Source organism: Barbus barbus (genome assembly GCF_936440315.1).
Source record: "Barbus barbus genome assembly, chromosome: 29".
NCBI classification, from domain to species: Eukaryota; Metazoa; Chordata; class Actinopteri; order Cypriniformes; family Cyprinidae; genus Barbus; species Barbus barbus.
The window spans coordinates 5411712-5439696 of record NC_136757.1 but is presented as its reverse complement, the minus strand read 5'-3'; the positions used below and the strand labels follow the sequence as shown (position 1 = coordinate 5439696).

The following is a 27985-nucleotide window of genomic DNA, read 5'->3' as shown; positions in this document are numbered from 1 at the left end:
CGTTTCTGTCTGGCCGACTAAAGGCATTATAAGAGCAGCAGCAGCAGTGTGTTATGTGAAGTAATGCATTTTATTAAATGCAGCACCATCTCTTGTTCGTTTTCATGACATCTTGATAAATCAGACACTTTAAATTTGAAGAAATAACAATATACCGTACTTTACAATCCTTATGAACTTGGAGTTGTTATATCTATAATCTATAATCTAACAAGTCAATGTACAAAACACAGTAAATCAAACAAAGGCAAACATAAAATCATTTTAGGAAAAAAATCATGACTACATCAAAGCAGCTGTGCATGTCCAGGTAAAATGAACTACAGTTTACACTTAAGTTAGTGAGTCTAAACTTTTGTTTGTACTGATAAACAATATGTACAATTTTCACAAAACACAATGATAAAACAATTATGCAAAATGCAAATAGAGTTCTTTTCATTTAAAATCAACATGAAACATTATTCGTCCCCATTTTGCTTCCACAATGTGATGCATTTCTGTATTGAATGAGATTTGACTGTGAAAAAGTTCCCATGTAAAATAAAAGGATTTGGTGATGGACTTTTTTCTTGACCTATAAATCGTTTACAGTAAGATGATGAAAATGTATTATTAAAGTAAATCAAAGCAACAGTGATTTCATGCTGAATTTAAAAGAATAATAAAAATAAAAAAAGAAATGCTGAAAATGTAGTCACCCTAAGGCCTTCTAAGATGTAAATGAATTTGTTTCTTCATCAGAACAGATTTGGAGAAATGTAGCATTACATCACTTGCTCACCAATGGATGCTCTGCAGTGAATGGGTGCCGTCAGAATGAAAGTCGAAACAGCTTTTTGCTTAAGATGTTAACTGATGGACTGAAGTGGTGTGGATTACTTGTGGATTATTATGATGTTTTTATCAGCTGTTTGGATTCTCATTCTGACGGCACCCATTGGTGAACAATGAAGAAACAAACTCATCTACTTCTTGAATGTAAATTTTGAGAAAATTTCATTTTTGGGTGAACTATCCCTTTAAGAATATCCTCTATTTAATTGGTAGTTCCGATTTCCTGACTCAAATGAACCTGAGTGTCGTCTGATATTATTTTTGTAATAGTGTGTATACTAACAGGCCAACAAATATGCACAATCAAAAAATATATTAAAAGTGTTTTATCTGCATTTTTACTATGCACAAATATGAAAGACAGAAGATGACGCTGTGTCCCGTACATATCAGTGTTTTGTTGAAATGAGCACACTGTCTCGTTTCGCACATATGCGTGTGTGTTTTCAGTGCGTGCAAATCTTTATGGTTCAGCTGTCATTTTGCTATCTGGTCATTAAATGTGTGAACAGGGTGAAAAAAGGCCCATCTGGCATAATTCATTTATGAGCGACTCCATTTGGGTGCGATCTGTGTTTCTGTCTTAAAGCATCGCGAGTTCATTTGCCCACTGACACAGATTCTAGCAGCATACAAACCCACTGATGGATTCACCCACTTATTCCACTCAGCAAAAGCACAAGATCAGGTCACACCGTTCCCCACTGCAGACTGGGTTAGATAGAGAACCATTCTCCTGCAGCAACCAATAAGAATCCGGCCTGTCTAATACGAGCTATTGTATGATTGGCTAGATGGCTTGGCAGCTGCAGGTGGGTTGGCCTCAAATTCTTGGTCCAGTTCAGTCTAATGTGACCAGAGTCATTCTTATCTCGCCACAACCTCAACGGGAACATTGTGAAATGAAACAAAACCTAAAAAGAAGCCAAAACACAACAGAACATAAAAAAAACACAACACAACATTAACGTAATGAAACAACAGAACAACACAAACATATGAAAAGAATCAAGCAAATATATAAAACATTCACAACTGAAATGTATAATAATAAATTAATTAATAAAAAGAAAAAGGAAAACATTTTAAAAGATTTCAGACTGTTCCAAACTTTTTGGAATGCGTCATTATAATAATCAAACTGCTAGAATGTTATTAGCATCCAGAGGTTAAAGGCAAAGGCGGTGTGAGAGACATACAGATGAGGGATATAGTTAGTCCTACTGCTTTAGTATGAAACAATGAGGTCATGAGACACAATCAGAGGCCATTAAACTTCATCAAGCACCAACAAGACTCCAAATTCCAGCCTACATTTCTCAACATAGCGCAAAACTGCTACCAACCTTAAGAGCTATAATGCAACAGGTATTGATAATTTTGAATTATTATTATTATAGTGCTTATTTTAATGTAGCGTTTATTTATTTAGTTTACATTTTAGTAATTTTGGATGTTGTAATTTTTATTAGTTTTTATGGTAACACTTTGCTATTTATGTAGCACATATTCTGCATGACCATATATCCTCAATGCCTAAACTTAACAACTATCTTACTAACTATTAATAAGCAGCAAATTAGGAGTTTGAGGAAAAAGTCACAGTTATGGTTTGTTAATAGCGAAACTTGGCCCTGAAAATAAAGTGCTCGTGCTCTTGATGTTTCTGTGCAGATACCCGCGATCCTGAAGGGCAATGAGAGCATCGGTGCTGTCGTGCTGCATGCGGGGGTTAACGACACCAAGCTGCGGCAGACAGAGACACTGAAGAGGGACTTCAGGAGCCTGATCGAGACGGTATGCAGCACATCGCCCGTGACGACAAACATTGTGTCAGGACTGCTTCCCACGTATCGGCGAGGACACGAAAGGTTCAGTAGACTTTTTGCTTTAAACGAATGGTTATTGTCATGGTGTAAAGAACAGAAACTGCTCTTTGTTAATAATTGGAATCTTTAATGGGAGCGTCCTAGGCTTTTTCGTGCTGATGGCCTGCACCCCAGCAGAGTCGGAGCGGAACTCCTGTCGGACAACATCTCCAGGACGCTACGCTCCATCTGACTAGTAAGCCAATTCTCAAATAACTGCTATGATGACTTTTGTTCTACCCACTTAAAAGATAGAAGTAATTGCGTTGTCCAATCTATACAGACTGTGTCTGTTCCCCGAATAGCGAGGTCAAAATATAAATTTAATGCACGATCTAGAAAAAATCTGATTGTAATTAAACCAGAAAAACGCAAAATAAACGAACAAAAACTATTTTTAAAGCTTGGGCTCCTAAACATTAGATCACTCGCACCCAAAAGCAGTTATTGTAAATGAAATGATCACAGATAATAATTTTGATGTACTCTGCCTGACTGAAACCTGGGTGAAACCAAATTAATATTTTGGTCTAAATGAGTACTCCACCAAGCTACTGTTATAAACATGAGCCCTGTCAGACTGGCCGTGGCGGCGGTGTGGCAACAATATATAGTGATATTCTCAATGTTACTCAGAAAACAGGATACAGGAGGTTTAACTCATTCGAAATACTTCTGCTTAATGTTACACTGTTAGATATGCAAAATAAATCTCTCCTATCTCTTGCTCTGGCTACTGTGTATAGACCGCCAGGGCCATATACAGATTTCTAAAAAATCTCTAAAAGAACTAAATTAATTAATAGATCTCAGATCTATTGGTCAATGTTGATAAACTGCTAATTGTCGGAGATTTTAACAGTCACATTGATAATACAAATGATGCGTTAGGACTTGCGTTTACTGACCTAATAAACTCTTTTGGAGTCAAGCAAAACGTCACCGGGCCCACTCATCGTTTTAATCATACGCTAGATTTAATTATATCGCATGGAATTGATCTTACCGATATAGATATCGTACCTCAAAGTGATAGTTACAAAATGTTACTGATAATTTCCTTGTATCATGCATGCTACGTATTACTGATATTAATTATATGGCTCCGCATTATCGTCCGGGCAGAACTATTGATCCAGCCACCAAAGACAGATTCACAAATAACCTGCCTGATTTCTCTCAACTGCTCTCATAAATACACATGAACTAGACGAAATGACTAGCAACATCTTCTCTAATACATTAGAAGCTGTTGCCCCCCTCAAATTGAAAAAGGTTAGAGAAAAACGTACTGCGCCATGGTACAACAGTCATACCCATTCTCTCAAGAAAGAAACTCGTAATCTTGAGTGCAAATGGAGAAAAACTAACTTAGACGTTTTTAGAATTGCGTGGAAATACAGTATGTCCAGCTATAGACAGGCTCTAAAAGCTGCCAGGGCAGAGCATATCCGCAAACTCATAGAAAATAACCATAACCAAGGTTTTTATTTAGCACAGTGGCTAGACTAACAATATAAATATTCCCTCACAGTTTAATAGCAATGACTTTATGAATTTCTTTACTGATAAAATAGATAACATCAGAAATACAATATCAAATGTATATTCTACTGCGTCTAGTATTTCAGCTTCATTCATCGCACCCAAAGAAAAACTGCAGTGCTTTACAACTATAGGACAGGAAGAGCTAAATAAACTTATCAGTGCATCTAAACCAACAACATGTTTATTAGATCCTGTACCCACTAAACTACTGAAAGAGTTGTTACCTGTAGCAGAAGAACCGGTTCTCAATATTATTAACTCATCGTTATCTTTAGGTCACATCCCAAATCCATTCAAGCTGGTGGTTATTAAGCCTCTTATTAAGAAACCACAACTAGATTCTAATGAACTGGCAAATTACAGACCCATTTCAAATCTTGCGTTTATGTCTAAAAGTTTAGAAAAAGCTGTGTCTGCTCATTTGTGCTCCTTTTTGCAAAAAAATGATCTCTATGAAGAATTTCAGTTAGGTTTCAGGCCTCACCATAGTACAGAAACTGCACTTGTTAAAATTACAAATGACTTACTACTTGCTTCAGACCAAGGCTGCATCTCATTGCTAGTATTACTTGATCTTAGTGATCGCTACCACTTTGCTCATTTAAATGGGGAGTCATCTCAGTTATCACCAGTAAAGTATGGAGTACCACAAGGATCTGTCCTAGGTCCTCTGCCATTTTCAATATACATGTTGCCCCTTGGAAATATTATTAGAAAATACGGGATTAGTTTTCATTGTTATGTTGATGATACTCAACTATATATCTCAACAAGACCAGATGAAACTTCTCAACTATCTAAGCTAATAGATTGTGTAAAAAATTTAAAAGATTGGATGACCAATAATTTCCTCCTATTAAATTCAGATAAGACAGAGATATTACTTATTGGACCAAAAAAAAAAAAACAGTACCCAGAATCTCTTGGATTACAATTTACAACTAGACGGATGTACTGTTACGTCCTCTAAAGTCAAAAATCTGGGTGTTATATTAGACAGCAACTTGTCCTTTGAAAATCATATTTCCCATGTTACAAAAACAGCATTCTTCCATCTTAGAAACATGGCCAAGCTTCGAAACATGCTACCTGTTTCTGATGCAGAAAAGCTAGTTCATGCATTCATGACCTCTAGACCGGACTATTGTAATGCACTGTTAGCTGGTTGTCCTGCATCTTCAATAAACAAGCTACAGATAGTCCAAAATGCAGCGGCTAGATTTCTTACCAGGTCAAGAAAATATGATCATATTACCCCAATTTTACAGTCTCTGCACTGGCTACCTATTCAGTTCCGTATCATTTACAAAATATTATTACTTGCCTATGAGGCCCTAAATGGTTTAGCACCTGCGTACCTAACTTGTCTTCTACCACGCTACAATCCAACCCGCTCCCTAAGGTCGCAAAACTCTGGACTTTTGGTAGTACCTAGGATAGCAAAGTCCACTAAAGGAGGTAGAGCTTTTTCACATTTGGCTCCTAAACTTTGGAATAGCCTTCCTGATAACGTTCGGGGTTCAGACACACTCTCTCTGTTTATATCTAGATTAAAGACACATCTTTTTAGCCAAGCATTCACATAATGCATCTTATAATCTTGTACTGCAGTTATATCTGATCAAATGTACATTATTATTATTCTTTAGCTTGGGTTGAACAAATCATTTTTGCTTAGATGGAACAGCAGCTACGCTAATTATGTCTCTATTTGTTTCTCTGTTTCTGCCATGTGATTAATATCCTGTGGTAACTAGGAATGACAGAAGCTTCAGTCTGGATCCAACCCTTAAATGATCTGAGATGACCAAACACCTGAGAAAAGATAATGCCAACCCCTCAGAGGATGCCAAAGCTCAGACAACATACAGAATTACCAAATTTTGCCATAAGTTAAATATATTAAGGTTCTGCAATGTATAAATATATTGTGGAAACTTAATTTCCTGTAGAGCTGCTTTGCAACTATTTGTATCGTAAAAAGCGCTATACAAATAAACTTGAACTGTTCCGGGTCAATTTGACCCATTTTGAGTTGTCAGAAATATCAGTTAACTTGTTTTTTTTCTTTAAATTTTGTGACTTTTCCTCATTTAGGGTCATGAACATGCATGCAAAGTTTCAACACGCTGATGTGTTTTGACATGTCTAAAAAAAGTTGTTACGTTCGTACTGTTCCCAGGTCAATTTTACCCGCTTAATTTTAATGCAACTCTACAAACCCAAATTAATAACATTTCTCGGTTATATTTTGTTATTTTAGTTATTTACTATCCTATGAAGCAAAAAAAGTAGCTTTTCCCCACTCATTTCAATACAAAAAATATATATTTTGTCAGCCAATGTGGTAAAAACGAGCTATCATTAATTTTTTTAATGTATCTCAAATACTATTTAACTGATGTAATTTTTCTTTAAATTTTGTGATTTTTTTTCTCATTTAGGGTCATGAAACATGCATACACAGTTTCAACACACTGATGTGTTCTGAAAAATACAGTACATACAGAAATTATTATACGTTTGTGATGTTCGTGGGTCAATTTGACCCGCATAGGCATCCATTAAAAAGCAACTGAAATACACACAAAGTAACAAAATTCATTTGTTGTATTTCAGAGCTCCTCAACTCTAGTCCTGAAGTGCCCCCTAGTGCCAGTGTCTTGATGAGTTTAACAACTTTTTATTTTCAAAGTTTGTGAAAACAAAATTGATTAGCCTTTTAACTGTAAGTCACAGTTTCTGAGCACAGACATAAAAATGACTTTTCCGGCTAAAATTGTTATAAAACTTGAATACTACAGAGCACAGACTTAATATTGGTATCTTTTTAAAGGTGAAACATCACAGGTTATTGTAGAAGTAATAAACAGTTATAAAATTACATTTATAAAAAGTTATAGAAGTTTAAATGTATGAAATACAATACATTTTTATATTTTATATAAAATAGCAATTTTACAAAAATGTTTACCACCAAATCTTCAAGGAAATCAAAGCAAATCATCCGAACAAGTTTTGTGCCAAATTTTAGGTTGATATCTCAAAAAAATTCACTTTTAAGTACGATTTTGTGGATGCAGTACCAAACGTTTCCACTAGATGATATATACAGGGACTCTTGATTTCCATTTACTGTTTGAGTGTTCTGAACTATATATTTCCATAATTTTTTTAATATTTATGAAGTAGACATCCTATTCAAAAATAGTTTGGGCAGTAACTTTAATATTTGATTTGATCTCTAAAACACATAAAAACATATGTATAGAATAAGAGTGTGTTTGGCACCATATCACAAATGGAGAATCTATCGCTATTTATCTATTACTCTGTCATTTCTTTGAAAAACAGTCACCATATATGAAAACTAGAGTCCGAAACCTTTCAAATGATATATCATTTGTCAAGATTACTTTAGGTTTAGACCAATATATTAATGTTAAAAAATGTGCAATCGCAAACATCTCACAGGTCTGGGGGAATGGCAGTCAAAAATAGTGGTTAAAAACATTTTTATAAATCATAACTTCAGATATTAATTTTTTGAAATGTGTGAAAATACTAATATTAAAAGTTTATTGATTTTACGTTTTTTAAATCTGTCGTAATTTTTGTGGAATTACATTGAATCCAATACGGGTCTATTTGACCTGGACCATACAGGAAGTCACCTGTTGAACAGTACATGAGGGTTAAATCTTAAAACTGTGTGTTGGGGAAGAGCACATAAATATTAATTATGTCACATAACATTTATGACATTTAAGTGGCCACTAGCTAGAATACGCTTACGATGTTGAAGAAGCATAATTGTCCCTGGAGGGAGTTAATGGTTAAAATTTTATGGAGCAAACACTCAACATTAATAACAAAATGAGCCAGTTAAAACTAGGAGGGGGGGGCAGAAACTGAACAAACTGATCTGTACTGAAAGGTACATCTTTTTCCCAGCCAGTTTTCAGATTTTACCTTATGTATCAACTTCATAAAAAACTATTTTATGCTTTATTGATGTATTTTGGTTGTAGTACCCCAATGATCTCTAACCAGAGAGAAGACAGCACAGGATCTCTCAGTAATAAAGAAATCCTGAAGCAGGCGAGGGTTTACAGAATAAACTTGCCAGTGTGAAACTGGCATATTCATATTCGTGTTGCGTTTTCACCAAACAACCCTTCATTTACTGGTACAAATATATAACTGTAACACGTACATTTATGCGTGATGTGTATGTTACGCAAGTGAATGTGTGTGTGTGTGTGTGCTCTGTTAATGGTGATTCATGCTCTGTGATTCATCGTTGGAACAGAGTAACTATGACGCTTGTAACTATGGCAACAGTGCATGTGGTGGGAAGGCAGGTCCACCCCCAAGCTCTTCTCACACACACACACTCACACACACTCACACTTGAAGAGCCGATGCACTCTGAATGACCGACTGAAGTTGCCATTCAGTAATGACAGCTTTTATAGAACTCATTCAGGGCTTATTCTGTTCGTCTTAAAGAGTTCAACAAAATGAGCCATTTAACCCTTTCCATACCACTAGCAGTATAATGACATTCAAACTGATTTTAAATTAAATGCATGAAAAATAATGAAAAAAGGCATATCTTTATATGACAGAGTCCGTTACACATAATCATGTTAATAAAGTAAATATCAAAATGTATAATTACAAGCAGATCCACAAATGTAACTTTAGTTATATGTTGTAATTACTTAGTAATTACCATGTAATCACATAGTAATATGAATGCTAGGGGAATGTTTGATCATGTAACATGTAGAAGAATAATTACAGGCAAACTAAATATAAGTTACAATCAATCGACAGCATTTCTGGCGTAATGTTGATTACTCAAAAATAATTAAAACTTACTGCTTGTTTTCTAAAAAAAATAAATGTTATGGTCAGGAGCTTTGACTTCAGTGTTGTTGTTGTTGTTGACAAAATTTATTTATTTATGCAATTGAAACAAATCTAAACTAAAAACTAAATATAAATATGAGATGAAAAACTTAAAATCTAAAAATAATAATAAAAAACTACAAGTGAAATAAAAATGAGCTAAACATAAATATTAAAACAAACTAATGAAAATGACAAAAGCACACAAAAAAATATTTAAGCTAAAATGATAAGGAAAACTAAAAATATTAGCTCAAAAGGAAATTATTATATAATAAATAAAATTAAAATAATATAACATTATGATACTAAAATAACACTGCTTTTAATATTTATGGTCATTTTATAAAATTGGATATAACTTTACAAAGAAATAAAATATAGTACATGCATTTTTAACACTAAAATCATGTTAACCTCCATAATGTTTACATGTTGTGAAGGTACTGCTAAAACCTTAACATTTATGAATAGGCAGAAATCGCTTTCATTGTAAAGGTCTCAATATAACCTTTTTTTTATTTAAACAATAGTGTGCATCTCATTTATCATTGTTAAATTGTGTCATTCAATGTATTATGACTTTATAAAGGCCATTGCCACCTTGCTCTCTCTAGACATCCCATAACGGCCATGCGCTTGAATGCTTGAATATTGAATGCTCTCTTCACAATAATGAAGCATCAGTAACACTGTATGTGACCTTGACCTGCCGGCTGGATTTTTACTGTGCTACTGCGCTCAATAAACACTGAGTCATGGTAGTTTAAGATAATGTGAGCTTATTTATTTATAACCTAAATATTATATTTGTTTTACAGTTACAAGATTAGTGATCTTGTATTTTGTGTTTCTTAAAGCAATGCTCCGCGCTCAAAAGAAGGTAAGCCCTATCGGTAACACTTTAGAATAGGGAACGCTTATTCACTATTAACTACGACTTTTCCCTCAATCAATTCATAATTTGCTGCTTATTAATAGTTAATAAGTGTAGGATTCATGCTTCGGTTTGTAAAAGCAAGAAAAAACTGCTTTTACAGTAATGCTCTAACAATGGAAGTCTATAAGGCAAGTGTATCAGATGCTTTAAAAGTTATGCAGCTTGTTTTTTTGGTTAAAGCACTTAAATTACTTCTTCTGTTTAAAAAGGTGTTAGTAAATTCATATTGTAGTGGTGTACATGCCAACACAATCTCATGGCAATTACTAGTTTACATTTCAACAATTAGCATCTCATTTTTGTGTTTTCATTTATTCTACTCACACCCCAGTAACGGGGCAACTAACATTAACTAACAAGGAGCAATACATTTATTACAGTATTTCTTCATCTTTGTTAACTTTTGTTAAAAAGTTGATGAACTAACAATAAACAGCTGTATTTGATTTATTTATTTTATATTCAAGGACCAATTCTCCGTATTAATTAGTTGCTTATTATCATGCATATTGGCTGTTTATTAGTACTTATAAAGCACATATTAAAGCATGACTATATTTTAGATCCCTAAATCTTACCCTAAACTTAACAATAACCTTACTAACTATTAATAAGCAGCAAATTAATTTATTGAGGCAAAAGTCATAGTCAATAGTGAGAATTGGACCTTAAAATAAAGTGTGTATTTTTATACTAGCCAATGTTAACAAATGGAAAACTATTACAAAGTTTCTCTATGTAAACAGACTTTATCTAACATCCATTTGAAAGTTACAGGTTTACCAGATTTACAAAGTCATGCCAGAAGATTAATACTGGAAGAAGAAATATTTCAATTATTCAAACTTCCACATGTAGCTGGCTATTTGTGAAAAACAGTGAGTTTGAACTTTTTTTCCAATGCAAAGCCTTGCCCCAAGGACTTCTATTATACAGTAAATACATTATTATACCATTACATATTATAACATGTTCAGTTTAAGTTGCGTTCAAAGTACTTTGAAGGAAGCTCAAGGAACAATCCTATAAAAAGCTTCTGATGGTGGAGAGAGGAGAATTGTGGGATAGTGGTTGAGGTGCACCTTTAGTTTGTTAACCAAAGACCACGAGTCCAGGACTGATGATACTTCTGACTTTGACAACCTTTATTGATTATTCTGATTCGTCCAAACCAGAGAAACCCGATACCTGCCCTCTGAATCATTGATAAGCAGAAGGTTGCTGACTCTCTCTCTCTCTCTCTATCTCTGTGTCAGGCAGATGGAGCGTTGCATCTCTGCATACAGCCTCACTTCCTGAACCTGAGGGCTACAATTTCACCTCCTTCCATTTCCACTCCACTTCCTCTCCTCGCTCAATGGTGCACGGCTGGTTTTCTATAGACTATGTGAGACGCTGCATGTGTGTGTGTGCATCTACAGTGGAAACATACTAGAAATCTGGGATCAAAAATCTAGAAAGGTTTCACTCAAATTGTGATTCTTATGATATAATTGTAATGTATAATTATAAATGCTAAATAGGAGCATTGAAAGCACAATTAAAACCAAAACAATATAGAAATTTGGCACAAAACCTTCATATAAGGTAAGTAATCGTATATTTTGTCCTTGTGGACAACCAAGAAGGCACTTACACAAACACACTTAAGACCACTGTGCGTAAATAAGCCCCTCAGCACGTCTAACTCGACACTTCCTCTCAGAGAAACCACAAAAACAATCACACACTCTCACACTGACCAACTGACTATCAAGCTGTCAGGAGCCAAGACAAACGCAAACTCTCATTCAAGTGAAAAAGACCAGCCGGCTTAACGTTCAAACATCAAACTGAAAATCTGCTGCAGAGGTTAATTAGTAAATTACAGAGAATGTGCGGAGATTATTTGCTGAAGCAAGCAGCACTATTAATACTGCTCAGGGATAGAGATTTGAACAAATCTCTAAAGATGTGGTCACATTTAATGATGTTCGGCGAAATGCCAGACAGCCCTCCTCCAAAAAAAACAACTTGTACGCGCAGACAGCTTATTATGACCTATACTTACACTGTTGTAAAAATAACGGTAGTGCCGTTTTGTGTGTCATCACGAAATGACGTGTGACTATCTTTGCTGTCATCAAACTGTGGATTCGTTTAAATGCGATCTGGGGACTTTTTACATCGTCCCTTTCCAACCATTATTCCTATTTACAATTCACAAAATTTACATGTACATGCATTTGGCAGATGTTTTGGAAAGCGATTTATAGTGCATTCAAGCGATACATTTTATCAGCACATGTGTTTCCTGAGATCGAACCAATGACGGTTGCGCTGCTCTAACGCAATGCTCTACCAATGACAAAATCCAGTAATTTCATTAGGAATCTGGGAATTTTGTGTGGATTCGCCGAGTTGACCAACAGAAAGTGACATTTGTGTGAGCTGTGCTTCATATTGACCATAGACAATGAAATTTCACGTGACTGCACTTAACAGTAATAAACTTTGGTGTGTAAATCTTCGTGCATCACAGATACAAATAATTGAGGAATTTTTTAAAGACAAAGTGCAATTGCTTTTCAAGTGCAATTACTTTTAGCGATTAAACTTACAATTTCTGCCAGCTGGACGATGAAATGGGCAAAAAAAAAATTCTTAGGTTTCTATTAAATGAGTGTGGGTCTAGTGACATGTCTAGTGACCAGAATATCACAGAGACTTGTGATTTTTGACATGGGATGGTAAGTAACCACCTAGCAACCACCTAGCAACCACTCAAAACAACCTAGCAACCACATAGGGACATAACAGAAACTACTCAGAGCACCTTAAGCACTGTACAGCAATGGTTTGGCAACTAGCACTGCGACAGCAACAACTGCACTTTCATAATTTTCTCAAGAAAAATCTTCTAAACAACCATACTCAATGAATCAGTCACCCCTCCATAACACAATCCACATGTTTATTCCCTATGAGAAGTCATTTAGTCAAGAAGCATGGCACAAACCATTGGCAGAGACAAATTAGAAGGAAAGAAAACACTTTAGTAGTCATCTATAGTCAATAAAGATGATTCAGTATTAGGGTGCACTTTAATATTCTTTATATGAGAAACACATGTTTTAGTAGATTAGGTGTGCATTAGTAATTAGTAGAGCTCATTAGAGTCGAAGCACAGCCTTCCTTTAGCATTCCTCTTTATCACAAAAGAAACCCCACTTATTCCGCCCAGAACAATGCGTCTTTCCAGAGCTACAGTCCGTAATGAAGCTTTGGCAGAGCGGCGCAGAGCTGAGAGGTGCTTACCTTTGATTCCAAACTTTGAGTTGCGTCCAAACTTCAGAATGACGAGCAGCAAGATGAAGCCTGTGAATGTGACCGCCGCAATTCCCACGACCACGTACACCTACGAGCAGAATGAAGAGTCTTCAACCAGCATTCAAAGCTTTCAAGTTGGGTGAAAAACATGCACTCTGAGAATAAAAGACCTTTTCCTTAAGGATTTTGTGACAATTTTCTTTTACAAGTCATTTGGTTTATGGGTTTTCAGAGTTTACTGTGCTAAAAACTGATTGGGCTTCAAGAGGTCACAAACATATGGCTTAATAAATACGAAGTTTTGTCATGAATGTCTAAATGGTGCAGGCCGATAGGTTATTATAACTCAATCTGATATAATCACATGACTATTCACATGGAGCAGCTGATTGGTTTCTTTCTCTTTATAGCAGCCAATGAGTTCCTCAGCATTCAAATACTCGACTAATGTTTGCTGTAGTAGTTGCAGTGCGCTTCAGGATCCTCCGCCTCCCCAGCTCCACCTGTATAGATCTGCTACGCGGTTATTTCATGTATGTTATATATGGGAGTTATTTCATGTGCAGCAGCATTATTTCTATGGATGTATTGGCAGTAGCAAGTCTCAAAGCAGATCTATTCCGCCAAGACCAAACACAATAAAATTGCCATGTATATTGCCATGCTAAACTCACATAGAGTTGTCATGACAGAAATCTCTTTCTATGCTGTAAAAAAGCAACTTATGTTTCAGTTTACCAAATGCTTTGTCTCAAATACTATAAGTAACTTAATTTTCTACATAAAAACCCATGTCAGACCAACAGAATTCCCCCAAATAGTCAAACACGGTTTCTGAATAAAGAGTTTCATACTGCTGAAATGTTAAGGGTTTGTGAGTTCCCAGAATGCACCGCAGCATGAGTAAAATAATACGAATAAATGCTGTCTTGCTGACTTTATTTAAATATCTTGTTTTGTAATTATTATTAGTTATTTGTTGTGTTGTATTGAGAAGACTTAAAAATCTAAATGCATCACGTTGCCTTGTTTTTTAATTTTATGATCCATTTTTATAAGTGTGATGTAATAAAATGTATTAAAAGATTAGATTGTGAATTTTGATGAAATACATTTGAAGCTGTTGAAAAATGATGATAAACATACACCATTATAGACACATTTTATATCAATATGGCTAGACGCTCCATTGTTTGCCAAACACACAAAGCCTAATGGACTTTAATCCGATTATTCATATTAATAAAAGTACTATTTAAAAATATCAGTGTCATTTATCATATTGCATATATATTTTATAAGAGGAATGAGCTACTTGAGGGTGTGCATAACAATGATTTTCCCTTGGTTTATGGGTTTAGGCACTCCACGTGTGTAAAATTATACTACATACAACAGTAACAGACATGTTTCTTGATTATGACGCAGGAAAAACTCAACAGAAACTACACAAATAACTGAATTTCACTCACAGCGACTTTGTCCTCTGGCGGTCCAAGAGGAGTGTCATCTGTTAGAAAGAGAGGAAACACTAAGATACATGTGCTTTCAGACTACAGATCTGTAATGTGCATGTTCATGTGTGTTTCATTCATACCTGTAGTGGGATCTCACACACAAAAAGACAAACAGAAGAAGAAACTTTTTAATGACTTTTAATTGTAATAAAGACTTAATAACATTATAATAATACATGTATTACTTAATAAATGACTAACCATGGAAGGCTCACCCAAAAATGAACATTTTGTCAACAATACATATGTAACTAGATCAAAACCCATAAAACTTTTTTTTTTTTTTTTTTTGCGTGGAACAAGAAATAGGTCTTATGGGTTTAAAATGACAAATAAATGTCAAAATCAAATTTTTGGGCGAACTATGACTATGATAATTATTGACATTATTCTATCATTTGATTATGAAGTCTTAAAAGAGACTCACCATAATACAGCGGATCAGTAACTGATTTGATGGATAAACATGGAAAAGAAAGCAACTTTTCAGACACTGTTACAGTCACATTTACTGTAATTGTTTTGATTTGGTTGCATGCAAATTTCAGCTTACCGTTCCAAGGCTCGAGCATGAAATGCGCAAATACTGTCTTGCGGACCTCTCCATATGTATTGCTGGCCAGCAGCGTGTATTTTCCATTGTTGATGTGTGTGGGACTGTCCAGGTGTAAGCACCCATGGTACTCGCCCTCGGAGTAATCGTGGATCATGGTGTGGATAAAGGGGCCCTCCTCCACAGGTTTGTCGTTTAATAACCAGCTCAGTTTAGGCTCTGGGTTGCCCGACATGCTGAAGGGAATACACCAGTGGTGGTCTGAGACTGCATCCATCAGCTTGCTGATTACAGGTGGAACTGGCATCCCAAATAAATGGCACAGATAAACACACAGCAGAAATGACATACAAGCATTAACAATAATAAAACAATAATGCATTTCAATAAGAAGTATTCAACTACTTGAAATGCATTATTAGCTGATTAAAGAATCAAATTCTTGTTGCTAATGAATTGAGTAAATCAATAAATAAATGAATAATAAAATAATAAATTAAATAAAAATAAAGTCTGCTCAGAACTTTTAAAAAAAAAACTAAGCTGCAAAAATGCCCCAAAAAGATTTTAAATTGCAATAATATTTCATGATATTACTGTTTTTACTGTATTTTTAATCAAATAAATGCAGCCTTGGTGAACATAAGAGACTTCTTTCAAAAACATTAAAACTTAGGTAGTGCGTATAAAAAAATAAAATAAAATACATAACTGTGACTTCCAGTATAAATAGTTATGCCAGTCTTATGCAATAATTCTCTTTTTAACTTACACAGTATATCCAGATCCACAGAGGCCTCAGCCTCTCCCACCATGTTCTCCGACCTGCAGGTGATTTTGCATCCGTTGTCGAGGTAAGAGACATTCACGAGTCTGAGCTCTGACATCTGACCTGAGCGCTCGTGCTGCTGGTGTGAGTTACAGCAATGTCAGTATCATTTCTATTTAAAGCTTCATGCAATTAAACTCCTCCCTATTTACACAATTATTATAGCCTTATTGTGCACAATTCATTATTGCATGTTATTCCAAAGAAAAAATACTTGTCTTTAATCAAAATGCAATCACTTGCTACTCCTCTGAAATGACTTTCTTTTTCCGTTGGCGTCACTTAGGCGGACAGCCATTTGGATAATGTTAACCAACAACTATGCATTGTGCATTGTTGTTTTTGTGAATATCCTGTTACGCCACATTAAGAAAATGGTTTGCAAATGACTGTTTATATTAACTTTAAGGTTTTTGTGCCCTGTTCCATAAATCAAAGCCTTAAAATCTGTTAAAATCAACAAAAATTCCATATTTCACATATTATACGAGATAAAATAATTACAAGCAATCTTCTCAGTAAAACTCTAAAGCAAATGTCAAATAATTAGAAAGGCATTAATAATGCTTAACTTTCATGATGTCATCAAAATGTGTAAGGGCTGAAAAAAGCTAGTTCCAGAATAATACACTCAGAAAGCTCTGAAAATACCTCGCAAAACAAATCTTTTAAAATCTGGCAAGACATCGCAAACTTATTTCTGCTATATTCATTTGTTGTAGTGAAAATAAATTGTATGGCTACCCACGGTCTGTATGGAAGCTTGTTTCTGACATTTTATCTCACAATACAAACTTTTTTCTTATTCTTATTTCTTTTTTCTATTTTTTCTTATTTCTTGCCATTTAAATCTAAATCTGCCATGAAATAAAAAAAATGAAAAAAGATAGTTGCAACATTTGTGTTTATATCTCACAATTCTGCCCTTATTCCTCAGAATTGTGAGAAAATAAGTCAGAATTTTGAGATATAAATTCAGAATCGCAAGAAAAAATTCTGAATTGTGCAATATAAGCTCCCAATTTGGATTAAAAAAAGGCATAATTGATAGATTTAAACTCAGAACTTCCCTTTTTTCACAATTCTGACGTTTTGATATCTTTGATGTCACTTTAATTGATGTCTCGCAATTATAATTTTTTTTATATCTTTATTTTTTTAAGTAAAAGCAACTTTTTTTATATCTCCCAATTCATTTTTGTTTTGTCTCAGAATTGAAAAAAGGAGAAACATAATGCAAAGAAGCTGCAAGAGCCACTTCAAATTACAACTGAATCGTAAATGTGAAACTTCGTGAATTTGAGATGAGGGTTAGAATTACCTCGTGCGTTGAATTTAATGTGCAGGTGGTCCAGTTCAGAGTAGGTGTGGGCGTTCCTGAGGTGTTGCACATCAGCGTCACATTCAACCCTTTCTGCATGGTCACTTTAGTGGGTTTCAGAGTCACAGAGGGGAGAACTAGAAAGAAAACACACCACAAACCAGTTCATACACTAATTAACAATCAAGAATTACTGTTGAAAAAATCTCTCATTCTTAATCAGTACCATTGTTTCGTTGGTTTTATTTAAAAAATATATCTAAAGGTCCTCAATGCATATGTGGTTTGAAATCAATTCAAATAAATTAAAATCAGAATTTTCAGAAGTAGATTTTGTTTTCCATTCAGGACATAATGTGCATGGAATGACATAAACGGCACATTATTATGCATATCTGCATCTGTGTTTGATGGGTTGTTGTATTCCTTGACTTCACGCTGTTGATTACATCATTACTACAGCAAACATATAAATATACACCATACATATACATACACCAGATATTGATCGGACTGCCGGAACAAACAGATCTGATCTATCTGTATTGTATTGCAGTAAATTGTCACGACACAGGCTTGGAGACTCAGAGGTATGTAAACGGTAGACCGGACGAGGAAGGAGTGTGGAGAGTGTGCAGATATAATGGAGCTTGATTAGTTGCAGGCTTTGGAGAAACGGTCCACTACTACAAGCACACATGTGTGCCCCTCAGAATTTGGAAGGTCGGTGACAAAGTCTACTCCGATGTGTGACCAGGGTCTTTGGGGAACAGGCAGGGGAACCAGCTTGCCAGCTGGACGATGGCGGGGGGACTTAGACATGGCACAGACTGAGCAGCTGCGGACGTACCTGATGACATCCTCGGCCATACTGGGCCACCAGTACCGAGCTTGTAGAAGCAAGAGGGTTCGCTGGCTGTCCAGAGCCTGGTACTTCGTGAACTGAGCCCAGAAGGGTTACTCGCTGGGAAGATGGAACGTAGGTCCTCCCTTCTGGGCCTCCCTGCAGAGCTGGCTCGGTGCGGGTGGCGTCACGAATGTGTTCCGTGAGTTCCCATTGGATGGGGCTGACAATGAGGGCTGATCGGGAGAATGGATTCAGATTCTGAGGGCTGATCGGGAGCATGTAATTGGGAGAGTGCATCGGCCTTGGGGTTTTGGCTTTCGGGACAGTAGGTGATGGTAAAAGGGAAACGTGTGAAGAACAGAGCCCAGTGGGCTTGACGGGGGTTGAGGCGTTTTGCATCTCTGAGATACTGAAGATTCTTGTGGTCGATGGTGAATGGAGATGAAGCTCCCTCCAGCCAGTGACGCCACTCCTCCAGAGCTAACTTGATGGCCAACAGTTCCCGGTTTCTGATGTCGTAGTTTTGCTCCGCAGGGGTCAGTTTCCGGGAGAAAAAAGCGCAAGGATGGAGGCGGGGAGACTCACCATGGTACTGAGACAGCACGGCCCTGACGTCCGTGGTCGAGGCATCCACCTTGACGACAAAGGGGACCTGAGGATCAGGGTGACGAAGGATGGGGGTCGTGCTGAAAGCTTCCTTGAGATGCTGGAAGGCTTCGTGGGCCTCGGGGCTCCAGGACTTTGGCTTTGGCTTGCCACGCAGAATGGAGGTAAGGGGCGCTGTGAGCCGACTGAACAGGTGGATGAACCGTCTATAGAAGTTGGCAAATCCTAGGAATCGCTGCAGTTCCTTCACTGACTGTGGAAGAGGCCAATCCTGAATGGCATTAACCTTCCCCTGGTCCATCTGGATTCCGTCGGGGCTGATGTTGTATCTGAGGAACTGCACTGTGGAGCGATGGAACTCACATTTCTTCAACTTCAGATATAGATGGTGAACTCTGAGCTGCTGAAGGACCTGGTTACGTGGTGGCGATGTTCGGCCAAGTTCCGGGGATGTCGTCAATGTAGACAATCACGAACTGATGGAGAAACTCCCGGAACACCTCGTTCATGAAGCACTGGAAGACGGACGGTGAGTTGGAAAGGCCGTACAGCATGACCCGGTATTCGTAATGGCCTGAGGGTGTGATGAATGCCGCCTTCTACTCATCGCCCGCCCGGATACGCACGAGGTTATACGCGCTCACACCCAGCTGCCTCACCTGCGTAGGAAGCAGGGATGGCCATGGGACTTACAGAGGCAGGTGCCAGAGCTGGAGCCGGCAGGAGGGAGGCTTGGAGGGTATTGACCAATTCCTCCAGCGTGTCAACAGCCGCGGGCAGCCGGAGCTCCATGACGCGCATACGGTCCTGGGTCCGGTCTTCTGTCACGACACAGGCTAGGAGACGCAGAGGTATGTAAACTGTAGAACGGACGAGGAAGGAGTGTGGAGAGTGTGCTAGATATAGTGGAGCTTGATTAGCTGCAGCAGGTGCGGGGAATCAGACCGCAGGTGATTGTGATCTTGTAAACGTGGGTGCTGATGACTGCAGTGACTGTGGTGACTGAAACTCTCGGACAATTATATTGTTTTGAATGACATAAGACAAGTATTCTTATTATCAGCCATTTTCAGAGTATTTTAAAGTGACGCTGAAATATATGATATTTTAGCTCAGAAACTGAATCGCTTTAAATAAATGTAAAAAAGTAAATTAATTATTTTTTAATTGCCTCCCCCCCCCCACACACACACACATTTTACATCATTTTTGTGATCTATATACATTCAGAATCTATCTGTATTATATATCATTATATTATATATAGAAATCTCTAATTTTATTTCTTTTCAGGGTACACTCTAAAAAAAATGGTGCTATATAGCACTAAAAGTGGTTCTTTTGGTGCTATAGAGCACCATATCTTTAAAGGCAGCACCTTTGTCAAATGGTGCTATGCAGAACCATAAGAGGTGCCATAATGCATTGTATTTCTGTTGGAGCTAAACAGCACCAATGTTACGGTATCAGTGGTTGTAGTCAACTAAAATAAAGGGTCAGGAGAACGAAGTAGCATCAACACACTTTAATAAACATTAATCCAAAACAAAGACGATACAAAAACTGAAGACTTATAAAGGACAGGAAACAAAGGAGCAAACGAGATGATTAATAATCACGGGTGATACGAATGATAATTAACTAAACAAGGACAGGAAATACCAAATAAGGACAAAACGGAACTAAATGGAAACCGACATGTGACAACCAACAGTGGTTCTTTGGCTCGTAAAGAACCTTTAAAGGGGCGTAGCAGGTGCTTTACAGCACCAAAAGTGGTTCCCCTATGATTACGAGCCAAAGAACCACTTTTAGTGCTATATAGCACCATTTTTTTAGAGTGTACATTTAAAGTGACACTGACACTTGATCTTTTAGTTCAGAAATGTAATCACTTTTAAAGAAATCTAATGAAAATAAATTAATTAGAGCATGAATACCTTTTATAATTTTTTGCAAATCATTTTACAAACTGTTAAAAAAATCCTTTTTGTGATGTATATTCACAATCAAGCTGTATTATATTATATTATATTACTGAAGTAAAAGATCTTAAATTGTGTTCTAATTTTATTTAATATTTAGAGTGACAATGAAGTGTACAACATGTTTCATATTTTAGCTCAGAAGTCAGATCACTTCTGTGCTTCTCCGTCTGCATCAGAGGAATGCCGTTCTCGCCTGCGGGCGCTCCCGCTAAATTCAAAGCCAAAGAGTGCAGACAGCTCTGACCGGCTCTGTCATGAACAGACAGCCAAATCAGATCTCTAGCTCTAGCTGCTCTCAGGCTGCAGCAATTGACATCCTTATCACCGTGTCCCATGGCATCGCTTGCTTCTGCAGGAAACTGCAGGTCACGCAATTTTGATAATTTCATAACAATCATGTATGGTTTCTTGCTCTTAATCTTTATAGTGATTTTTTAACATCCACCACACACAGCACAGACCTTCAGCCTGTTCAGACCAGATGAAGCGTTTCCACTCAGAAACTCTTTATCCTATAGGAATAGTTCACCCAGAAGCGAAAATCTGCTGAAAATATACCCTAAAAAGTATTATTTGTGAAACAATTTTCACTCAGAAATAAGAAAATTTCACAAAGAAGCTGCAAGTAATTGAATTAAATGTGATAAAGACTGAAATTTTTTTTTTTGTAAACTATATTCCAATAATCCTTGTTTTATTTACAACTTTGAACCTTTACTTCCAGGCCATCCAAGATGTAGATGAGTTTGTTTCTTTATTGGAACAGATTTGGAGAAATGTAGCATTCCATCACTTGTTCACCAAGGAATGGGTGCCGTCAGATTGAGAGTCCAAACAGCTGATAAAAACATCACAATAATCCACAAGTAATTAACACGACTCAAGTCCGTCAGTTAACATTGTGAAGTGAAAAACTGCTTGTTTGAAAGAAACCAATCCATCGTTAAGATGTTTTAACTTTTGCTTCTGGTCAAAATCCGTAAATCCATAATAATGCTTCCTCCGGTCAAAAGGTCCATCTCCTGTTGTCCTCTCACATCAAAATCCACCCACATATTTGTTTAAAACTATTTTGGGTTGTTTTTACTTGAAAACAGAGCTTAACCTGTTTTTCCTCTCTAGATTCAGACGAGACGACTTTTTAACTGGAGACTGGAGTATTATGGATTAAGGACTTGTCTATTAGCTGTAGGCAACAGTTTTAAGTTAAAACCCCGTAATGATGGATTTTTTCCCTACAAACACAACTTTTGGCTTCTCAAGATGTTAATTGATGGACTGGAGTGGTGTGGATTACTTGTGATGTTTTTATCAGCTGCTTGGACTCTCATTCTGACGGCACCCATTCACTGCAGAGCATCCATTGCTGAGCAAGTGATGTAATGCTACATTTCTCCAAATCTGTTCCAATAAGGAAATAAAGTCTTTAAAGGGATAGTTCACCAAAAAACTAAAATTCTGTCATCTTTTTTCTAGTTTAAACCGCACTGGCAAAAAATCTCTCATCTGTCTAGATGTTCCAAAAATGGTAAATTGAAACGATTCACTGGAGCAGCTCATTTTCTTTCATTGCACTAAAAAAAAAAAAAAAAAATGCCAAAGAAAGACAGCGTTTGGCCACAGGCCAGCAGACGCTCAGTGCTAAATGTCTCAGTGTTTTTGCATTCTGGGGATCCCCCCCGTCTGTCTCTATTTTTCCCTTTTCCTCCCTCGCTCTCTTTGTCCTCTCTTCCTCCCTCGAGGGCCTTCTGCTGTGGTATTGCTTAAAATAGGCCTGGCTGGAGGCTGATCTTTGGATCAATAATTATGCGCGTCTCAAGCCGCAGTCATAAAACTACAGCCTGGACAAATCACATCTTACCAAACAAACAAACCTAAACTTCAGTCATAAATATTAGATAACCACTGCTCAGTAAAATCATAACAAGCTTCCTTTAAAATATGCTGATTCTTAGTTATTCAGGCCATAGTACATTGTTCTAGTAAGTCTTTCTAGTCAGTTGCTTCATCTAGTTGGCAACTAGACAGATTAAATTCATTGTATAGCTTGCAATGAAGAACAGTGTTGGTATTATTAAATAAAACAAAACTTATTAAATGAAACTAATATTAAAAATGTTTTCATTAACTGAAATAAAGCTGAAAAAATATTTACATATTAATGACAAATTTATAAATAGAATTAGAAATGTTGCATTGGCATCTAACTAAAATAAAATGCTCTTAAATAAAAAAACTTAAAATCAAAAATACAATAAATTAATACATATTTTAACTTAAAAAAATAAAAAACAAATGACAAAGCACATACAAAAACTAAATAACTACCAATAAATAATATAACATTATATAAATAAAATGGTAACACTTGAGTATAGGGACCGGTTCTCACTAGTTGCTTATTAGCATGCCTATTATTAACATACTGGCTGTTTATTAGTAATAAAGCACATTCTGCATGGCCATATTCTACATCCCCAACCCTACCCAATACCTAAACTTAACAACTACCTTACTAACTATTAATAAGCAGCAAATTAGGAGTTTATTGAGACAAATGTTGTAGTTATTGGTTTGTCAATAGCGTGAAAATAAAGTGTGGCCAATAAAATGAATATTAAAATAACACTGATAAACACACAAGAAACCCTCAAAGATGCATAAATATGTGTATTATTATTATTATTTTATTATTTAACTCTTTCCTTCAGGTCTATTTCAAGTGTGATTATTTGTTTGTTTTTCATCAAAACAGACACAATTGAATTTTTCCTGACTATTTTTGACCCTTTCTCACCTTTTCGAATTAAACACAGCATTTGCTGCAATCATTTAAAAATTTCAATGCACTTCACAGGGAAATAGGATACAACACTGTGCTGCACTTGTTTACAAGCTATGGGTTAATGCTGGTTCCAATAATGTTGGTTACAATATCTACTTTGTAACAGGTTCACAAAACAATCTGTAAATTTGTAAACACGATTAAATGATCTGAAATGATCAGGGGTCTTGTTAAAACTAAACTTCAGGATCCCTTAGAACTATATGCAGGGCTGCAGCACCAGAATGTAATGTGCCTCTGTCCTCTATTTGTTTCTTCTAATTCTTACCACAGTTAGGCAGTGTGAGCGCAGACAGCGCTATCCTCATTCCTCCCTCCTCCACACACAGCAGGTCCTCGGCCTCCTCTCCTCTCCATTGCTTCAGCCACACGTTTTCACATATGCACTGCAAAGGATTGCCAGCCAGCAACCTGCAACACACAAAGACAGTGAAACATGCAAAAAACACTCACCAAGAACACAAATAACTACATGTAATCTGATAGGACTACATTATCATCAGTATATATCATTACAGTGTACATGAATATATTCCGGTTTATCGGACGATATTTTTGAGAACATCGACAATGACTGGCAACCAGTACTATTGATTGCAACAATTCCCAAATTTACCAACAACCTTGCAAAATCAAATATTTTTTTGAATAAATGCTACTTTTGAATAGCTTTTATGTCAAATAACTGTTTAATAATATATTGTGCGAACACATCATTTGCTGCATTCATTGTTTTTCTATTAGCAAAAACAAAGCAGACCAAAAATAACCTGTAATATATCTTCAATAAAAGAGACTCACAGGTATGAAATGTTTAAATGACGAAACGTCCTCCAGGATAGATTGGACAGATTATTCTCTTTGAGATTCCTGTAAAAGAACACAACGATCAGCGCTGACTAAAGCATGTAATAAAACATACTAAATTTGATTTAACTTTTAATAATACACTTAATATTAATCCAGCTTCCCCAAAACCAAAGCACTCACAGATATTGTAGTTTCGGGTTGCTCTGAAAAGCCTGCCTTGAAATATATGCCAGCCTCGTGTTTGTTACAGTTCTGCAGGACAACACAAACACGGATGTCAGAAATGTCCATCTCACGACATAAAGAACGTAAAAGCTGTTCCACATTTTATACTCACAAGTTTCGGAGGTTGTGATACGACTCGAGATCTTTTTCATTAATGGAATTGAAGCTGCTTTGATTTGCAATGTATCTGTCAACAGCAACAAGAACTAATGTTAACAATGCATTAGTAAATGCTGAAACTAACATCAACTAAGATTAATAAATGCTGTAGTAAGTATCGTTCATTCTTAGTTCGTTAACTATAAGCAGTTGAAGAATTAAGTAATTCTTTAAAGATAGAAGTATAACAATATTTATGTTCTCCTGGCCTAATTTAAGGAAAGGGAAGTGATTTTGGGATGCATAATAATGCGTAGTTCACTTGCAGAATGCAAGCTTCTAGAGGGCACATAGGTCTGAAGTACTGCATTTAGGTAAAGGGGTGCAGAGCCAGAGGTGGTTTTGTAGGCAAACATTAATTACTTGAATTTTATGCGAGCAGCTATTGGTAGCCAGTGCAAATTGATGAATAGAGGTGTGACGTGCGTTCGGGTTACAAGTCCAACTCTCTATCCATTAGACCACGACTGCCCCCTAAACAAATGCACTTAAGCGCTAGTGTGATTTAAACTAATTTCAAATACCTAATTAAAGTAAATCAAAATGACAGACTGATTCACAGCTTTTGTGTAAAACAGTCAACTTAAGAGAAGCAGCACTGCAACAGTTATAATTGAGTAACAATAAAGTGTACTTATAATGTGACCCTGGACCACAAAACTAGTCATAATGGTTAGTTTTTTTATTTATAGCTGAATAAATAAGCTTTCTATTGATGTATGATTTGTTGGGATGAACAATATTTGGCCGAGATACTATTTGAAAATCTGGAATCTGAGGGTGCAACAAATCAAAATATTTAAAAAATCGCCTTTAAAGTTGTCCAAATGAATTTCTCAGCAATGCATATTACTAATAACACATTACATTTTGATATTGCCTATATACGGTGGGAAATTTACAAAATATCTTCATGGTCTTTATTTAATATCCTAATGATTTTACCTATACAGTGTATTGTTGGCTATTGCTACAAATATACCCCAGCTACTTAAGACTGGTTTTGTGCTCCAGGGTCACAAATGACTTTGTAACAATATCCAACTTCAAGTACAATAACCGGATACATCATAGAAATCAAGCAATTGCGCACACAGCAGTTAATTGAATGACACAACATGCATCATGTTCTGTGACCTCTTCTTCATAACTTACATGTCTGTGATGTTCTCCATCTCTGCCTCGGATTGTAGCATGGGAAAAGCCATAATGCTGCGCTCCGCATCCACGCACGAGATCCGCGCGCCGGTGCACGTGCAGAGCTCCGGACAAGCGGCACCGGGCCTCCAGAGCGCGAGCAGAAACAGCAGCAGAGCCCAACCGAAGCCCCAGCCCGCCATGCCGAAGCCCCCCGACAGCAGGCTCATCCCTGGGTCCTCGCCTCCAGATTTAAGACCCCTGCAATCCAACGCGCGGAGAGAGCGCAAAACACACGCGCCCGCGTCGACCTTGTCTCGCGTTTCTGTCTACGTGAAGTGTGCGTATTCCTCTCCTCCTCTCGCCTGCGTTTGCCTCGCTCTGCCTAGGATGAATGACCGAGATGTTGGCGTTAAATGACGCGTCGGCTGAGCTCAGATAAGACGCGCTCTTGGGAAGCGCGAGTGCTGGAGTGAGGGAGCGCGATCGCAGGGTGATGCGCAGCGAGTCTGAGGGGAGGAGACGAGGACAGGAGATCATTCAAACCCTTCATTGATTATTGACAACGTGTAGCAGCATCCTTACACCCATCAAGACTTGAGACCTTAAGGCGAAGCCTATGAATTATGGATAATTCGCATGTTGTGGTTTCGTTATCAGTGTGAATCATGGTTGTCCTTTGATCTTCTTACAGGCGTGTTTCTAGATCATAGTAATGCCAGTCACTAATCAGCAAAGCGCTGGACAGATGTAGTTTACTCACAGCACTAGCTGTGTTTCGTTCGTGGATGAATCGTCTTTTGTTCTCGTGTCTTCTGTGCACTGACTCATAGTTCTCTGTCTCTTGCAGATCGCAGTTTTTTTTAATAAAAACACAGTGATCGTCAGTCACGTGAACATGTCATGAATTGCCCACAATTTTGGGCTTTGTCAGCCATTAAAGGCCTCTTCACAAAAAGAACAATAACTAAAAGATAACTAAAACTATAAATCGTCCCACACCAATGCACAATAAAATTATGTTTATTATAAGAGCAAGCTGCAGATCTGTTGTCTGCCATTTTAAATGATTGAGCTCTTTAAAGCAGAATTGATATTTATTGAAAAAATATGTATTTTTATGTTCTACAGAAGAAAAGCTTTTGGGTTTGGAGCAACAAGATGGCTAGAAGCCTAAGTCATGACATTTTTCATTTTTGGGTCACTTTATGATCACTTTAACTGTCAGTGAGCGGAAAATCAGGGCTAGTTGATTTCTTTTGGTCAGTCATTTCTAATAACTCGAATGAAGACTTTTAACCTGATGATACACAGGCAAACTTTTGAGGTTTTGCCGGGCAACTTTTTTGAATTGCTTGCACTTTCCCATTGAGAATGGGTAACAAATTTCTATCTGCATATTTATTTTGGTCGTGGGCCCTGTGTCTCACCTGGTTGCCCGATGACGGCAACATTTCCAAAGTTGCCCTGTGTATCATCAGTCTCACTTCTAACACAAAAGGTCACTCATTTGTCGCCCCCTAGGGTGAGTGAGCGAGCGACTCCTTTTATTGAACCAATTCGAGTCAATAAACGAGTCACTACATAGCAGCTTTCTCAACCCGCTACCGGGCTCACGAATCGTTCTGATGACGTCAGGACTGACGCACGATGCGGAAATATAAATCAGTGGTGAAAAAATAAAAATAAAAATTGTCTCATGAATGGGCAATTGACTGCGCACTCAGTT

General features: G+C 36.9%; 2 protein-coding genes across 4 annotated transcripts in view; both read right to left on the bottom strand.

Annotated features, from left to right (window-relative positions):
- LOC306848891 (BDNF/NT-3 growth factors receptor-like) overlaps positions 1-14827 on the bottom strand; it is a gene marked incomplete at its 5' end in the record, with an annotated part of 43008 nt that extends 28181 nt beyond the window's left edge. Inside the window, 2 exons of the mRNA XM_079383677.1 lie at positions 13408-13507; positions 14813-14827. Of these exons, the coding sequence (XP_079239803.1) occupies positions 13408-13507; positions 14813-14827 (115 nt within the window). The remainder of the gene's footprint in view (positions 1-13407; positions 13508-14812) is intronic.
- On the bottom strand, positions 54-27075 carry LOC306849600 (BDNF/NT-3 growth factors receptor-like). Of its 3 annotated transcripts, none has more exons than XM_079384760.1 (11): positions 26275-27075; positions 25073-25147; positions 24916-24987; positions 24727-24795; positions 24194-24336; positions 17640-17776; positions 16262-16397; positions 15490-15789; positions 14892-14972; positions 13408-13507; positions 54-1751 (listed from the first exon to the last, which is right to left on the bottom strand). In XM_079384760.1, exons 1-9 carry the CDS (start codon positions 26484-26486, stop codon positions 14968-14970), a joined length of 1149 nt encoding a protein of 382 aa, XP_079240886.1. In that variant the 5' UTR covers positions 26487-27075; the 3' UTR covers positions 54-1751; positions 13408-13507; positions 14892-14967. The 3 variants fall into 3 exon arrangements, with proteins under 3 accessions (XP_079240886.1, XP_079240887.1, XP_079240885.1); XM_079384761.1 differs by having other exon boundaries at positions 16262-16394; positions 26275-26639; XM_079384759.1 differs by lacking the exons at positions 54-1751; positions 13408-13507; positions 14892-14972 and adding an exon at positions 15228-15384 and having other exon boundaries at positions 26275-26648.
- Between the last annotated feature and the right edge of the window lie 910 nt (positions 27076-27985).

Excerpts from the sequence above, each read along its gene's own strand:
- LOC306849600 (XM_079384759.1), bottom strand. The coding sequence starts at position 26,486 with ATGAGCCTGCTGTCGGGGGGCTTCGGCATGGCGGGCTGGGGCTTCGGT. Across the intron at positions 16,398-17,639 it reads CATTAAATTCAACGCACGAG|CAGCACGAGCGCTCAGGTCA; the intron begins GTAATTCTAACC and ends AACTCACACCAG. Across the intron at positions 15,790-16,261 it reads TGTGGATCTGGATATACTGT|TTCCACCTGTAATCAGCAAG; the intron begins GTAAGTTAAAAA and ends TTGGGATGCCAG.